Source organism: Uncinocarpus reesii, genomic scaffold (genome assembly GCF_000003515.1).
Source record: "Uncinocarpus reesii 1704 scaffold_4 genomic scaffold, whole genome shotgun sequence".
Taxonomy (NCBI): Eukaryota; Fungi; Ascomycota; class Eurotiomycetes; order Onygenales; family Onygenaceae; genus Uncinocarpus; species Uncinocarpus reesii.
The window spans coordinates 70,850-87,475 of NW_003052497.1; the positions used below are offsets into that span (position 1 = coordinate 70,850).

Consider the following 16,626-nt stretch of genomic DNA (forward strand, 5'->3'; position numbering starts at 1 on the left):
CAGAGTGTAATATAGAAGTTTGACCAACATACTCTCGCATGTTCCAATTCACATTTCCAGACCCTTTATTTATGCCAAAGTAACAGAGTGAGAGGCCTCCAACACCCTGTTTAAGATGATGTCACTTATTGTTGATCAAGTTTAACGATGGCCATGTTTTTATGCCTTTCAAGTCAAAGCTGGCGTACTGCTACCCTCCAATGTGCCGGAGTACTCCGTATACTAAACAACTTTGTATTTTAACTACATCCTTATCTCGGAGCAAGCTTCAGTGAGAGAAGAGTCTTTCAATTAAGATTCATTTGTATACATAACCACCTCCTGGATATTCATTCCCCTGGCCCCCAAGCTTTTGCAAATAGGCAACCCTAGCAAACCATATTCAAAATGAAGACAACATATTAAATAGACAGCATCAATAGACGACAAAGCAGACAAGATAAAAGTACAATGATTCAAATAACAAGATGAGCAAAAAAAAAGCCAAGGCCGAACCCACACTTTACATCCATGCAAAATGAGTAAGCTGTTGGTGGGAGTCCGCAACGATGCCGTGGGCAGAATGGAATCATCAGAGCGGCCCGGGCCGACAGGAAGTGAGACGCAGGAATTGAGTAAATAATACCGACATTTATTAAAATACAAGTGGCAAGGCGCAAGTTGATTTGCGAGGATAGTGGGCAGCCCGTCCGTTTTCCTTTTTTAAATCAAGGCACTCACTTGAGTTGTGTTTTAGAAGACTCCGCCTAGTCCACCAGCACCGCCCATCTGTGCCAATCGAGCCGCCAGCTTGGGGTATCGATCCTGGACATCGAGCTGCGCACGGGTGGCTTCTGCGTACGAAATAGCGTTGACCACTTCTGCTTCGGTTCGGGCTAGTTCGGCCGCTCGTTCAAAATATTTGAGTGCTTCAGAGACTTTGCCTTGTTGGAGCAGCAGCTGGGCGAGGGTGGCAACCGCGATGTCGCATTCGGGGTCGACTGAGGTCAATACGTTAGTATGCCATGAGCTCCAAAGAATACGGGATGAGATGTGCTTACTGATAAGTGCCTTCTGGCAGAGATTTTCCGCTTCTTGGAAGTCATGTTTCCATTGGAATAGAGCGAGAGCTTTGTTGATAAGAGGGAGCACATTAATGCCCCATGGTTTGTGACTCTTTTCCAATTCCACAGCCCGGTCGAACTTCTCGATGGCCTCTTCGAACTTTTGTTGGTCAAGAAGCAATTCTCCGTAATAATTGTAGACGTCCGCGACATCTTCAAAGTTCTTAAGGGTTCGCCGGAATGTAGCCATGGCGGAGGCGACCGAACCCATCTTGTATTGTGCCACACCAAGCTGAATGTGTGAGTATATGAAATCTCGGTCCAGATCTATCGATTTCTGGTAGTCTTTGGCGGCTTCGGCTAGTTCACCGAGGATAAAATGCAGCTGAGCACGGTGGTAATAGATATCAGGGTCATCCTTGTTTTGGGCCAACGCCAAATCAAAATTGTCTGCTGCGGCTTCTCGGTTCCCCATCTCCAGATGTAAACTGGCTCGCTTGATGTAGCTCTGTACCAAGGATGGGTCAAGTTCAATGCTCTTGTTCAGGTCGTTCAGAGCACTGTCAGCATCGCCCGCGAGATACGTAAAAGTGGCGCGCATATTCAGCGCAAGAGCCTCAAAGGCTTCCAAGTCACCCAATTCCAGTGCTTTTTCGAACGATCGTGCTGCCTCTTCGTATCCATCACCGGTATGTTTACCGATCCCTTGCAGTCCCTTTCGGAGTTGGCCTTTGCCGCTCTCTTCCTGTAACTCTGCATCATCATTCAGGCCCTCCGGGACTGGCTTAGGGCGGAAGCTTTGGAGATAGTTGGAAACAAAGGTAGCACTGGGAAGCTTCTTCCCTTTGCCTTCCATGATGACACGCGCCTTTTGCTCTGCAAGCTTTTTGAGCAATCGTTCCACTGCTTGTTTGCTTGCGTCCTTGGCGAAGCCGTCGATGATACAGCTGGCCGTGTAATCTAGGAGTGCATCTCCATACTTTTCAAGTTTCTCATAGGCGTTCGCTCTCCGGTTCATCGCCTTGACGTATTCATCATCCATTGCAATAGCAGCCGTAGTGTCTTCCACTACTTTTTCCCATTCGCTGAGCGCGTTATAGCAGGCAGCCCGGTTGGAGTAATATACGGGGTCAGGCTTGCACAATATAGCTTTGCCGTAGAGTTCAATCGCTTTGTTGTAATCTTTTGAGCCAAAGGCTTTATTTCCAGCAGCCTTCAATTTCCCGGCATACAACGCGCGAGTCTGGAGAGATTTCAAATTAGAACAAAACCCCGCAAATCTATTTGGCAGATTGTACCTCTGCATCCAAAGCTTGAACCGTCGTCTCATCGACTTCTGGAAGCTCTTCTGGCTCCTCCGCCTGTTTCGCCTCTGCATACCCCTGTTAACAGACAGTTGCCCTATTGTTAAAAGGTCCTAGAAAACATACGTGGCTCTGAAGACTTTGAAGCTTCTAACTTTTTCTCTTCCTCTGCCTTCTTCTTCTCTCGTCTTCGTTCCTTTTTACTCTTCTTCTTTTCTCCGGGCTGAACCGTAGCTTGCACTCGTCCAGAATCTGATAAGTAATATACGACTCCGGCGCTTGTTACAACGACGGCAACACCGGCAATTGTATACACTAAAGCTTTATGTTCGGATGCCCATTTGGACACCCGGTCCCAAAGAGAAGAGGGCGATGATGGAACAGGCGCGGTGACGATGGTTGCGTTCCCCGCCGGAACCGGGACGATAGTCGGTTGGGAAGGCGTGCTTGAAGACATGGCTAATGCGAGAAGCAGGGAGCTTGACGACTGAAGGAAATGGGCGTCAATTGAGGGTTGAAGGGCGAAAGTTGCTGGTGATGGGGGCTGCGGATTAGATGCTCGGCGCCAAACTCGAGGCTCAAAGCACAGGGAATAGAAACGGCTCCGGCAAGAGTGGGGAAACAGAAACGATATATAGGGAGAGCCCCAAAAATGGTTCAACAGGAAATTGAGTGATGGAAAGGTGGGACAGTCCGCTCCGCCTGGTGCATTGGCATCCAAGTTGAATCTGAAGTTCGTCGGAAGCTGTTTTTGCTTCCAGATAGAAAATTGCTACGCGCGGATTACATAATCCGCGGACACTCAGGATCAAGCAACTTGTAAAACCATTTGGGAGCAGCAAACATGGGCTACAAAAGAAAAGAAGAGCAATAATTGAAAAGGTTTTGGGCCTGACATCGACCCAAGATGTCTCAGAGCTGCTCTGAAGCGGCCTTTCAGATCATTTCCTCCCTGCGTTTTGATCCCGCTTTGCCCAATGCCTCCTCTTCGCACAATGCCGCCTATTACCTTTTCCCTTACCATTACGATCGTTTGCTAGCTGCTGCCACTGACTTTCAATGGACCCTTGCGGTTTCTCGTCTCCAGGAGCGTGGACATGATCATCTTTTAGGCATTTTAGACCGCGAAATCCCATCGCCGTCCCAGCCATGGCGCATCCGGCTTTTGATGGACGAGACGGGGGAGATCAAGTCCGAGTTCACGTCACTGGCGCCGTCTCCCTCGAATCTCCTCCTCCTCCCTACCTTGGGCGAGGCATCTCACCCGTTCTCGTCCTCCGACCAAGCACGGTTTTCCCCGCGTTGGGTCCTCCGGCTGGATTCTCAACCCACCACACCTTCCCTATTCACACGCCATAAAACCACCAGGCGTGGCGCATATGATGCGTCGAGGGCTAGAGCGGGGATTCGCTCAAGCCAGGAAGCAGTCGAAGTGCTGATATACAGCGTGTCAGGGGAAGTGATGGAAGGGAGCATTACAACGCCGTACTTCAAACGAAGCCGGAGACGGCCCGGTAGCGAAGACCTAGAGGAGGTATGGGTAACGCCGCCGTTGTCCAGCGGAGGGAACGCGGGAACTACCCGCCGGTTTAGCCTCGCGACCGGTCTCTGCGTGGAGGAGGTGGTGGGAGTGGACGATCTGGTGGACGGTGAAGAGGTCTGGTTGAGCAACGGTGTGCGGGGGTTCTTTCCTGCCGTGCTACAGATTGACGCATAATTCGGACTGGCATCCATCATCAAGAAAGAGCCACAACATCGTCGAAACATATCAATGCGACTGGTAGCTAATGTTCAACATGGCTAAGCGTTTTAAAAAGGACCAGTTTATGAACTGGACCAGCCTGTCAGTATTGCACATTTGGAAATGCTAGGACTCGAAGTCAAGCTGCTCGCGAGGCTTATCCGGGCTCTTGCACCAACCCTTTCCGACGGCTTAGTGCTCCGTTCCTTTCATATACTGGGGTCTGTCATTTACACAGAAATTTACCCGCGCACGATCCGTCGTCCCCCTTCGTGTTTGGCAGCACCTCGGCACAGCCAACTCTTTTTTCCCTACGAACTCGACAGGATCCACCGCAAAGAGCAGTCCCTTATATATGAGAACACCATCATCCATTTCGGGCTCGAATAGATTGATTTGCAGGACCTCTGGGTCGGTTTCGTCGGCTGGGACAAGATGGTCGAAAGTTACCCCGTATTAGTCAATCTCTCTAGTACGAATGGGAAGCTGTCAGCTGCGAAATCGAGAGTAAACTCGAGTTTGCATCTCCTAATGGAAATTTGATGTCGACTCACGTCCAGGGACGGGATTCTCCCACCCAGCTCAAGTACTCATACCGCACTACCAAATCATTCGGGGTTTCTGGGCAAACGTCACGTCCAAATATTTTCTGATAGGCCAGTTTTGCCAGCGCTGGGCCTGCCGGATGTATGGCTCCTATGTGGTCCTCATGCAGCTGCCATGTGATATCCGGAAGAAGTCTTTTTATGGAGCTTGGAGGGCCTGCAATATCGATTCTGAGCGGTTTCTCGGGTGGCGGGAAGTGAAATTCGCCCGGTGGAGTATGAATGCAAGGGGGGATATGAAGCGGGAGTGCCATGGGAAAGCTTTGAACCTGGGAGCTCCTAGAGGAGCGCTGGTGGCTAATCAAAGGTTTCAAAACGATGCCCAAGGGCGTTCCATTGATTGATAAAAGACGTTGCAATGCCAAATGGCAGAGGCGGGTGAGACGCCCTGAGCACCAGTTAGCTGCCGGTGATTGCCCGTAGGCGACATAATTGATGCCTGGCGGCGCAGCGCCATGGCCGTTTTTTGTAAACATCAGTCTCCAGCCACAGATGTCAGAGCATCAAGCACCCAGTTATTAGTCATCACGTAAAGTCTATTACTCAGCCGGACCCCGGCCCCGCTGCCGAGGCCCAATGCGGCCTAGCGCGTGCCGGCTCCCAATCCGGAAAAATCGCAAGCAGGAAAAGCAAAACGCAGCAAAAGTTCCAGCACAAACACGGCTTCCACACATCGCGGCTCTCGCCTCTCCTTCTCCTCCAATTGACGACCTGCCTCCCATCGATCGTGAGTGCCGCCAATCTCTGTCGCACGGACAATGCTGGTGCCTTGACACAATGAAGTTCTTCGAGAACACCTTCAATTACGACTACAGCTTCCCCGCCGTCTCGCTCGCCTTCTTCCTGCGCTATCCCAATCCCTACTCTCGCCACGTGCTCACCTCCGATGTCATCGAACGCTATGTCGACCCGAAGACCCAGCGGCTGCATACTACGCGGCTGCACTTGAAGCGGTCGAAAATCCCGTCCGCGATGCTGAAACTGCTGCCCAAGGGGATCGGTGGCGCGGATCACTCCGGCCAGAGCTTTATCCTCGAGACCAGTGTAGTGGATGTCAAAGAGGGCTGGATGGAGACCGAGTCCCGCAACATGGAGTGGACAGGGATCTTGAGCGTCGTGGAAAAGCAGCTGTACTGCCGCTGTGTGCGATCCGGTCACTTTGACGCCCCCGCGCCTTCGCTCTCGTCCGCCTTCAGCATTGACGACAGGCGAGACGAATGGACCACCGTCAAGACAACCGTCACCTTTCGATCTCGACTGGGCCAATCGATGCTTACTCGGTCAAACAAGCCCGATGCGGCTGCTGATGCCGACGAAGAGCCGCACAAGCGAGGCTTCCTGGCGGCGTGGTCCACTGCTGGCTTGCAACGGACGATTGAGCTGATCGGGGTCAAGCGAACTCGGGATGCTGTCTTCAAGAGCAAGCAGGGAATGAACATCGTCCTGGAGCGGTTACGCTACGGTGGAATTGTGGCAGTGCTCGAAGGAATGCGCCGGGATCGCGAAGCCGTCGGGGGTGGTCACCCCGACGGTGCGTGGAAGCGCGTTTGGGCCCACGGTACGAACGGCGGCGGCAATGGAGAGCATTCCTTTCCGCACATTGAGACCGACCACGCCGATGACGACGCGTGAACAATGCTTTCACTCAGCTCTTGTATGATGAGGACATGGGGTCTGTTACCGATTATGTGTTTTCGTATAGCGTGGCGTTTTGGGTCTTGGGGTTTGGCGATGGAAACTCTCCTATTTCTTTTTGGTTATACTCTCCTGTTTTCCATTCGTATTGTCTTATATCTTTCCACTTTCTCCCCTTCACTTCTTACGCCACTTCCCTTGTTCGGGTCGTTTACATGGCCAAAGTGCCGGCTGCAAATGTTATGTCTGGACGGTTACTGGTGTATGGCTGGGGGACGCAGTGTGTCGTCCATGGGATGAAAACGAGTATATCTGTACAGTAGACGCTACATAACATAGGCAGAAAAAAAAAAAATCCAACCTTTGATATATATAAGGCACCAATATATCCAAGGAGGAAAGATCATGGCCTCTAAGATGGTCCTGGCTGGCGGATGCCTTCAATCTTCGAATAGTTCTTCTATCAGAGTGAAGACAAAAGTGTGGTTGTTGGATGTGGAGAAAGCAGGTTCCAGCAACACCACAAAGCCAATTCATTGATAACCGGCCACCTGCTGAGCAAACACTTCTCCCAGCATCGGACGCAGGATTAGTTAACTACCGCTGTACATATTGGCGTCTGCTGCACTCTCGACGACTCGACTCGCATGTGAGTGTGCTTCTCCCCAATGAATCCCGATCGTGGGGTCTCCGCTGGCCTCCCATCCCACTTTCTGACCTAGACTACCGAACAAGTGAATGCGCCGACTGAAAATTGCTGCAAACTACACAGCCTCTGCTCTCAATTCATGGGCATTATACCCTTGGTCTGGAAACCCCAGCCTCATCGTCCTGAATACACGGTCAAACCCACGCTAGCTCAGAGTCATGGCTGCGGCCTTTGACGATGAAGACCTCTCAATATCACTCCCTTCCTTCGATCAAGATGGCCTCGACGATCGAGCGCTCCATAGCCACCCTTCCATGCCGCCACCGTCGCGGCCCTTTGCCGTGCCCTCTGAGCAGTCACCAGCCACGGCCCGAGACATGCAGCGCTTGGAACAATACAAAACCGTGCGGATACTGGGCGAGGGCTCGTTCGGCAAGGTGAAATTGGCCGTCCATCAAGCCAGCGGAAGAGAAGTGGCTCTGAAGATAATCTCGAGGCGGAAATTGTTATCCAGAGATATGGTCGGACGCGTGGAGCGGGAGATCCAATATCTGCAGCTCCTGAGACACCCGCACATTATCAAACTGTATGCCTTTTAAAATCTTCGCCCGGAAAAATGGCAGATCACTTTGTATACTAACGGTTTGGGCTCGTTCCTACAGGTACACAGTCATCGCCACGAAGACGGACATTGTCATGGTCCTTGAATACGCTGAGCGCGAATTATTCGATTATCTTGTCAGTCGTGGCAAATGCAACGATGACGAAGCTCGCACTTTCTTCCAACAAATTATTTGCGCCGTTGAATATTGTCACCGTCATAAGATTGTTCACCGGGACCTCAAGCCAGAGAACCTACTCATAGACAGCGAAAAGAATGTCAAAATCGCCGATTTTGGGTTGAGCAATATCATGACTGACGGGAACTTCCTACGAACCAGCTGTGGCAGCCCCAATTATGCCGCGCCCGAAGTCATTTCCGGCAAATTGTATGCGGGGCCCGAGGTCGACGTCTGGAGCTGTGGTGTTATCTTATACGTGTTATTGGTGGGGAAATTGCCTTTTGACGATGAATATATACCCAATCTGTTCAGGAAAATCTCTGCAGGGAACTTCTACATGCCCTCTTATATCTCTACCGGTGCAGCCAATCTGATCAGACAGATGCTGCAAGTCCATCCCGTCCATCGGATTACCATTCGCGAAATTCGGCGGGACTCTTGGTTCAAAAAGGACCTTCCAAAATACCTACAGCATCCCACCGAAGAGCTCGTCGCAACGGGTGCTGATCCAAACAAAGCTATTGATCTCCGTTCGATCGCGCCGGGAAAATCGCCCGCAGTTCGAGAGAAAATTCGCCAAAATGCAGTGACGAAACTGGAGCGGAGAATGGGATACGGCAAAGAGGACATTCAGGATGCCTTGCTCAAACCCGAGCCCAGCGCAATCAAAGATGCTTTTTTTATTGTAGTAGAGAACGAGATGATGCAGACAAACTGTGAGTGTCGAATTCGCAGTTTCCAACCAGCTGAGATACTGACCTCCTTCCAGCACCTACAGAGCCGGATGGCAGTCCTTCATCGCTTCAGCCCAAAGAAGGTCCAGATGCCTCTCCACGGAACCATAGCAAGACTGCTGGGCCCGGAATCCCCAGCTCTCATGAGTCACCCATTACCCCCCTTTACTCCCTACCGAGTTCCTCCACCGACCCCGCCAGCGTCTCGTGTGAGCCATGTGCGCATACTTCCCACCAGTCTTCCATATGTCCATGACCAAATCATGATTCAACGAGCCGAAGAAATGGCCTCTCGAGCGGCCGGCCCGTCAGAGGATGATTCACGCGCAAGTGTGCAACATGTCGAAACGGTTGATCATGTTGGCAGCCCGAGAGAAATAACCCCCGAAGAGCAGGCTGCCACTGCCAGGGCGCTTAAGCCTCACTCACGAAGCATTGTTGATTTAGATAAGCTGCGGTATGAACCGCCCGAGAAGTTGACACAGGTCCCAAGTCAACCCAAACGGTCTCGTAAATGGCAATTCGGAATCAGGTCCCGTAACCTGCCTTACGAAGCGATGCTTTGCCTTTACAAAGCAATCCAGGCTGAAGGAGGAGTCTGGGAAATCCAGCCGGCTGAGCCAGGTCAGTTGCTAATCGTTGATTTTACGTTTATGGTTGCTGACCCTGTAGTCATAGATGCGCATGGCGATCGAACGCCGGAGGTGACGTCCGACATCCCCGGGTCCCTTCAGCACAAATATCGGGATATTCCTTCCGAATATTACATTCCAAAGGATTTGTGGTTCATCCGCGCTCGTCTCCTGAAGCAAGGCGTGCATGCTCCTGGTCCATTAAGCAGTGCCCATAGCAGCCGCAGTGATTTAGAGGAATTCCGTCGGCGCGTAAGCCTGAAAGGCGGTGTATTACACCCAGAAGATAAATCTGGCTCAGTGAATACCGCTGCTTCGTCTTTGTCGTCCCATTCTGCTTCCTTTGGTTACGGCGTCTGGGTGTTCATCGACATTCAACTCTACCAGCTCGAGCGGGATAACTACATGGTAGACTTTAAATGCGACGGGTATCAGAATGTCGTGCGCATTGAAGGTGATGGCAGTGTCACAGAGTGGCGTCCCATCAGCAAGAGGTTTCGGAATAAAGAAAAGGAGATTACTAGCCCTTATCCGTTTTTAGATGTTGCATCAGACTTGGTGGCGCAACTGGCGGCAGCGACTTAGATGGCCCTCCTTTTGCATTTAGCGCTTTCCATTTGCCTCGTTCAGCCGGCGTTTGGGAGAACGGCCCCGGGCACCGTGGATAGTCACGGCGCCGTTCAGAACGATTGCGTTTTTGGTCTTTTGCATTGGTTGATACAATATGGCTTTATGAACAACCTTGACATTATGATCCTAATGACAGTTGGGCCCAGAGGGTTAATATAACTGCAATTGAGTTTCCCGATCTTCGCTATTTGCTTTTGCCGTGCAACATCATTCTTCGCCCAGCTGCGTGACCCGACGCCGGATTCAAGAGGCAATCCTTTTGACTCCTCAAAATGCGCCCGACTGATGCCACCGTCCAGCATCGACGACTCGACGACACGGCCGTGACTCGGCGCGATCTAGCATGAGGTTTCGAATTTTAGGTTACAAGGCAATCGGTTAGCTGCCAGATAAGCTTCACATGGCGTTTCCCTTCCTCCATGCTGCTCCACTTGACAGGATTGCAACTCAAAGCTCCGAGTCCATTGGCTTTTCTACAATATACTTCCAACGGACTCTGGAAATGAGTTATGACAACTACCGGTTCTGGTCGAAAAGCGTCCAAACATCGCCCGCGCTCTGCGAAGAAAAAAGCCTGGAAGAAAACTCAAAACAAAAAGCAATTGTTGAATCCACGAGGCCTGTTTTGCCGGCAAATTTGAATTGAAAGCATGACGTAGAGCTCGTTGTATATCGTCATGCCTGTCCGCGAGGTCCGACGTAGACGCCAGGGTTAAAAAGCTATCAACCGCTTTTGTTCCCTGATTTCTGGTACATCTCGTCTTCGTCCGCCTTGTATATAATTCAATTCCTATACCGGCATCGGGGTTACTGAGCTCTCTCTTCGTTCCCGGAAAGGATAGTGGGCAATCCCATCTGATTCTCGAGAAAGCATCGATACAGTTCGATCCTGAGATCGTTTGGAAAAGGATTCGTCGACCATACCGCCAAAATGCTTCCCATGAAGCCGTTGAATTTGTTCCTTCGACTGTTGCAGGTATGCAGTTGGTCTCATCATCTCTCGATTGTCAAACCCAATTGAGATACCCCGTCGTGGACATAAAACTAATCCCTCTAATTCTGCCAGGTTGCATTTGCAACCATCGTTATGGGTTTGATCGGTGACATGCTCAACGATTATCGGAGCCACAGTCAAGCGACAGTGAACTATGTGATGTTCACGGTAGCTTTCGCTCTCGCAACGCTATTTTACCTCATAGCGGCCAATTCGAGCGAATCGCTCATGATCCACCCCGTTATTTTGTTCCTTGTGGATTTGCTGAATCTGCTCTTCCTCTTTTGTGCTGCTGTGGCGTTGCCGTCGAAACTCCATGTTCCAGATTGCAGCAACGATGTAAGTCTTCATCGACGTCGAATGGTTTAAAGGAGCTGCTGGCTGATATCTCCGCGTTTGCAGCGAGAACTTCGAGAAAATACCATCACCAGGCAATCCAGGTCTCTTCGAAAGACCTGCCGCGAGGCCAAAGCAGCAACTGCGTTTCTATGGTTCCTCTGGTTTGTATTCCTCATCTCGACAATCCTTTCCGGCATCAGGATGACCGGAGGATGGTTGGGAATGCGGCGTCGTGCGCACCGACGGTCGTCCCGCGTGGCACCACAACCGACAATGTCTCAAGTCTGAGCATGGACGACTAAAACGCGCCGAGTGGTGATAAATGGCAGAAGCAGCTGAGAATTCAAAATATGTGCACAGATGGGGTGGAAAAGAGACTAGACCAGAGGGAAGTGATCTTTACAGATTTGCAAGAGTGCCAGGGAGTCGGCAGACCCACGGGCTTGCCGGACGTGTATGGAAAACAAAAAAACCTACAAATCCTTTGAAGCATTTCGCCAATTTGATAGCAAAATATCCCCAGGCAAAAACCTACGGCGAGAAGGTTTGTAATCTTTCGGAATGTTCGTTTTCAGCTTCCGCGCGAGGCTCTACGTCGCGTTTCTGTCTATCGTCTCGATCAGTATATCCTCTCATTTTGAATTGGCCTTAAGTCTTGGAATACAATGTACTAATATCTAATAACCTTGTATGCTTTTCTGTCTGTGTAATCATATCCAATACAATCGCCGTTGAGAATATAAGAGCAACGATCATGAGCCGTTTGCGCTACTCCGTACTGGCTATAACTAGATAAATGCCATGGGTAACTACGCCATAATGAGCATTCTATAACCGATCACCAAATTTAAGTCAAAAAAGCACGATGCAACAGCAGCCATGAAGTTTACTGCATTCAGGAAAAAAGAAAAGTAAAGGGAAAGAGTTAAAAAAACAGCCCGATGCGGGGCTCGAACCCGCAGCCTTGAGATTAAGAGTCTCACGCTCTACCGATTGAGCTAACCAGGCTTTGATGGAAGACAGCATCCATAACTTAGATACTCATGTTCTTCATTGGGCTGGATTGATGGTTCAACGCCTGCAGAACACATTTTGCACACATCTACACCGACCTTGCCTGTTTGCACCGGCCAAGGGGTTATCAAGTTCAGAAACCTCGAATAAGCAGTACTATACATGTCTTATTTGCGTCTACTTCAGCTTGCTACCTATCTTTGTTCTTGGTCCCTCTAGACTAGAAAAAAAAATCGAAAAAGCGTAAAAACTTCAAAAGCATCCAGGGGTATAGGTGGTTCGTCCACGATCTGGATGAAGATTGTACAAAGGAAACGCATGCTACCTAATCTATACACGCCATCGCTAATGGCTTAAGCCCACGCCAGGTGTATACTCTTCTGAGCAAGGTTACACATGTTAGAAAATACTTGGAAAAATCAACGTTGAAACCAACAAAACTGCCCAAAGCACCAGCCACACACGGAACGGATCCTTGATGTATGCTTTTTGAGTTTGGCGCCAGGTGCAACTGAGGAGGCGATAGGCGCGAGACATGAGATAGCTGAGCCATTCCAACCCGGACTCGTGGCATTCCACATCTGCCCTAGCAAATGTGGAGTGAAGCTGAAGGATCGCGCTATGATTGATGTCTCCCAAGTACCGTCTGTCGTCATCGAAGGCAGTCCTTGGAACAGCGGAAGATCGAGTATGGATGACGCTCAACCTGTTCAGGTGACCGCTTTCTGAGCCACCTAGTTTATCGCTATTGCTGGTGATCATAAATGTTGGGCGAGACCTAGTATGCTCGGCGATCTTCAGTGCGCTCTGGTTCGGGCTCCATTGATGGTAGCCCATGGGTACATTCGCAGGCGTTGACAAAGGTCTAGCGATAAGGCGCGGTACACGATAGACTGCCATCTGCCGTCCGGTATTCATGACACTGCCTACAAGTTGAATTTTGGCCTTTAGCGGCCGTAGAAACGGGGCGGCGCCCGTTGTTTCCGGACCAGCTATGGCAGCCAGCGATTGATCTCGCTCTCGTTGACGAAAGGGGAGCACGAACGGGCCTTGAAATGCTGAGTTGAGGATCGCCTGGGCACCGAGTTTGGCTGATCGGCCGGGCACTCGCAGGCGATGCGTTAGCTCTAACGCCTTGAGCCTGGGTCCCTCCAGACAGACAGCTAGGGCTTCCTGGGCGACGGTTAGGGCGATCGCTGCATATGCTCATAGGCAATGACGATGATCTGGCGTCTGGGTCGCGAACAACTCTTGCCAAGCTGTGGATGGAATCTGGGCGACACCTGCGGCTTTCAGATGCGTCGGCAAACTTAGTAGCCTGTCGGTGAAGAGTGGCCTCTGACATGCTGTGATCGGGGCCTCGTCGAGAACCTCTGCGGCTAATTGGATATTCGCCACGAGGCATGATTTCTCGAGTAAGAATAGATCCCGGTGTGCTGTGATTGGGATCCCCGGGGCACCATTTATAGCCGGTGGTGGATCCGCCGCTAGGAAGGGAAGAAGATTGAGTTTGTTGAGAGCGAATGCCGGACGATTGTTTGGTGATTGAGCCTCCGGGAAGTTTCAAGCCTACGGAATTTTGCTTGAGACTTTCGCTAGGCGCGATATCTTTGTCAACGCAAGTGCACTAAACTCCCTGTTAATTCGACTGAGCCTAGAAAACTCCCTTGATGGTATACCATCAGGGTTTGGTGGTTTAACTTACTCTTTTATGTTGCTTCTTATGTTTTTCACAAGCACCGCGATTCCGAACAGCAAGATATCGCTCTCGCTGAGCCTGAGTTCGTGGGCGGTGGCGGCGAGGAAGGGTTGTGGCAGCATTCATATTCAAATCCATCACTAATTCAACGCCGCCAGTCACTGGTGGCTGGGTACACTGTTGCCGGGTTGATGATGCTTCCGAATGGGGTGTCGAGACAGAAGCCGTGGAATGCGAGGGCGACTCAACGGGGTATAATTGCTGCGAGTTGACGTCGGTGGCCATGGATTTATCGAAGACTATGGATTCACTTTCACCTCGGACGACTGGATCATGGTTGCTGTGGAAGGAATTCTGGAGTGAATTCAAGTTTGGAGAGCTGAAACAGGAGCTGTCCGCAGAGTGGTTGGAGGAACCGGACGAATTAATAACTGCTACGGCGTCCTCGCACGCGTCTCGCAGCCTTTCGAGGTATAGAGCAATTGACGCATCTCTCTGCTTCTGCTTGTTGGACACCGGGCGAGGATCAGCGGCGGCTCGCGCACGCGTCAACTCCCGGAAAGCAGCCGTGACTTGGTTGAAAGCAATTTGGGAATGGTCGTGGTGGCTTGCAGAGGTTTCAAAGGCCTCAGGTAGATGGTCAAAACTTTGCTGTGGAGACGTTTGGGTCGCTTGGTTTCCCGAAAGAAATGAAGCCAGATCAGCGTCAAAGTCGGTGGAAGAGTCGAAGGACTCAAAAGCAGTCCCGGGCGCAAATACCACATCTCCGGTCTGCGCAAATTCACAGCTATCGGCACCATGGGCGGACCAAGATTCAGCGCCAAACAAGGCCGGATCGTTCATCGCGAAGGTAGATGGAACCGTGTCTGTTTCGAACCCGGCGAAAGTCTCGTAGGTGGAGCCTAAAGAAGGAGTGGAAAAGAGATCTTCGTGCAGCATCTCTTGCATCCACGGCTCAACACCGACCAAGGTTTCAGTCATCGGGCTGTTAGTGTAGCTTGACTGGTTGGAAGCGAATGCGCCACTCAATTCAGGGACTGGTTGGGCACTGGTTTCACGACGAGTGATGAGGGTCGACTGCATAGCCATGCTGACGTCCGTGCAATAGCCAAGCTAAGTTGCGATTAATGGGTTGGCCTGTGCTGGGGGGGGGATGACAGTCTCACGCACTGTTAGGCGGGATATGCAGATATTACTCAGGACAACGAGGTCGAGGCAGTCGGCGGTGTTGAGCTGTGGATGCAAGGAGCTATTCGAGAATACCAATAAACTAACTAGCTGGAATCATTAATTCCAAGGACGGTTGCGGGCGATTATCCTCCGCAAGCGCAGACACACTTGTAAGCGGTGGATAAGGTCGAATCAGGACGATCTATACGTTCTAATCGAGGTCGCTTTACAGTCCGCAGGCGTCGAACTGGACAGATATAAGTATCGCCCTGCCTTGGGACAAGCGATGTGCGAAAGGATGCGATGGACTGACGAAGAAGAGGAAAAAGAAGCAGAGAGAGAGAGTCGAGATGGGCTGAAGTCGGCGGAGTTCTTATTGACAGCCCGGAGAGACGAATCAGGCTGTGTCCCGCGCGGCGCTAGGCTGCATTGGGACTCCGACGACGCTAGCGGGAGCGCATCCCAGCCAATCAGACGCTGGAATTGGCATTACGTCAGCACTAGCTCAACTTGTGAGTCACCCTGATTATGTCATCCATGAGGTCACTCTTTTGCGTTTCTGCCGGCGGTCAAAGAAGGAACAAGCGATGTGATTGCGCTGCATTTGATGATATTAACACAGAGAAACAAAAAGAATTCGCGCCGCTCTACACGTCGCAGCGTATCGCCCCAACCTCTGCCGGCTCTGTCCCATAAGTCTCCCCGTACGTCGTGAACGCGTCGCCCAGCTTCTCCTTGCCCTCTGGATCCTTAAACAACTGGCACCGCACTGCCGTCCAATCCACGTCCCCAGTCGCCGACACAACCATGGCTTCCTCAACCGTGGTCCCAAGTTTCGAGTCCGAGCCTATTATTCATCGTTCAGCGTTCAGTGCTCCAGACAATAGGCTTGCATTGGAAGCTTACCCAACTGCACAGTTTCTCCTAACTTCACATCTCCCCGTGTGAATTCGACGAATTGAGTCCTGAACTGTACCCTAACTGTCTTTTCCGTCGTGTCACCGCCCTTTTCATTCGCCAAGGGTTTCTGCCCGGGTCCCTCCAACTTGTCCACACTGTTGGAACACAAGACTGAGCCGATTTGCACCGGTTTCTCATCCTTTGAAGATGTGAACGCGACGTCGTTTCCGGCAGAAAATGGGTCACCTAGCTCGTCGCGGCCGTGAGGATCACTAAAAGCTTGACAGTAAACATTTTTGTCGGTGATAGATGCGCCGATGCCCCTGGACGCGGACGCTAGGAGCGAAGAAGCGTTAGCAGATGACTATCTGAAAGGAAATCCAGGGCGTACGGTGAGTCCTTGCCAGCTCATCTAGGTCTGCGAGGAGACCAACTTCTTTGTCTGCATTGGTTCGAATCCTGATTTGAATGAGGTCGACCGCGGAGACAGTTGCTAAGCACAATGCTAGGATCGCGTAACTTTTCATGTTTGCTTGAAAGGACGGAGGAAACAACTGCTGGTCCACTTTGATGCTCAAAAATTTCCTGGGGTAACTATCCGTCCCCAGAGCAGGCAACAGACAAATGCCTCCCACCAGCAAAGTTGAAAACTGCTTGGAGTCTGATAGGCCAGAAAGTCGTTGATACGGCCCTCGACTCTTTAAATGAAGCAAAACCGCCTTCGACAACTCAGCTTTGGTTGTGCTCACTAACCA

At 51.0% G+C, this 16,626-nt stretch overlaps 7 protein-coding genes and 1 non-coding gene across 8 annotated transcripts; 4 read left to right on the forward strand and 4 right to left on the reverse strand.

The window, feature by feature from the left end:
* Positions 1–732: 732 nt before the first annotated feature.
* On the reverse strand, positions 733–2,804 carry UREG_06124 (mitochondrial protein import receptor; the record flags this gene model as incomplete). Its single annotated transcript, XM_002583111.1, has 4 exons — positions 733–980; positions 1,041–2,286; positions 2,342–2,415; positions 2,474–2,804. The coding sequence occupies 4 exons, from the start codon at positions 2,802–2,804 to the stop codon at positions 733–735; spliced, it is 1,899 nt and encodes a 632-aa protein (XP_002583157.1).
* Positions 2,805–3,254: 450 nt separating this feature from the next.
* On the forward strand, positions 3,255–4,064 carry UREG_06125 (uncharacterized protein; the record flags this gene model as incomplete). The annotated part of the gene is made up of 1 exon (XM_002583112.1): positions 3,255–4,064. The coding sequence occupies one exon, from the start codon at positions 3,255–3,257 to the stop codon at positions 4,062–4,064; it is 810 nt and encodes a 269-aa protein (XP_002583158.1).
* Positions 4,065–5,269: 1,205 nt separating this feature from the next.
* Positions 5,270–6,325, forward strand: UREG_06126 (uncharacterized protein; the record flags this gene model as incomplete). Its single annotated transcript, XM_002583113.1, has 1 exon — positions 5,270–6,325. The coding sequence occupies one exon, from the start codon at positions 5,270–5,272 to the stop codon at positions 6,323–6,325; it is 1,056 nt and encodes a 351-aa protein (XP_002583159.1).
* Positions 6,326–7,195: 870 nt separating this feature from the next.
* UREG_06127 (carbon catabolite derepressing protein kinase) lies at positions 7,196–9,710 on the forward strand (the record flags this gene model as incomplete). Its single annotated transcript, XM_002583114.1, has 3 exons — positions 7,196–7,563; positions 7,640–9,117; positions 9,166–9,710. 3 exons carry the CDS (start codon positions 7,196–7,198, stop codon positions 9,708–9,710), a joined length of 2,391 nt encoding a protein of 796 aa, XP_002583160.1.
* Positions 9,711–10,686: 976 nt separating this feature from the next.
* Positions 10,687–11,376, forward strand: UREG_06128 (uncharacterized protein; the record flags this gene model as incomplete). The annotated part of the gene is made up of 3 exons (XM_002583115.1): positions 10,687–10,731; positions 10,822–11,088; positions 11,152–11,376. 3 exons carry the CDS (start codon positions 10,687–10,689, stop codon positions 11,374–11,376), a joined length of 537 nt encoding a protein of 178 aa, XP_002583161.1.
* Positions 11,377–12,023: 647 nt separating this feature from the next.
* Positions 12,024–12,096, reverse strand: UREG_07965. The gene has a single exon. It is a non-coding gene; the product is annotated as a tRNA-Lys (tRNA).
* A 405-nt stretch (positions 12,097–12,501) lies between these two features.
* Positions 12,502–14,890, reverse strand: UREG_06129 (uncharacterized protein; the record flags this gene model as incomplete). Its single annotated transcript, XM_002583116.1, has 3 exons — positions 12,502–13,028; positions 13,264–13,729; positions 13,808–14,890. 3 exons carry the CDS (start codon positions 14,888–14,890, stop codon positions 12,502–12,504), a joined length of 2,076 nt encoding a protein of 691 aa, XP_002583162.1.
* Positions 14,891–15,618: 728 nt separating this feature from the next.
* On the reverse strand, positions 15,619–16,398 carry UREG_06130 (uncharacterized protein; the record flags this gene model as incomplete). Its single annotated transcript, XM_002583117.1, has 3 exons — positions 15,619–15,818; positions 15,878–16,207; positions 16,263–16,398. 3 exons carry the CDS (start codon positions 16,396–16,398, stop codon positions 15,619–15,621), a joined length of 666 nt encoding a protein of 221 aa, XP_002583163.1.
* Between the last annotated feature and the right edge of the window lie 228 nt (positions 16,399–16,626).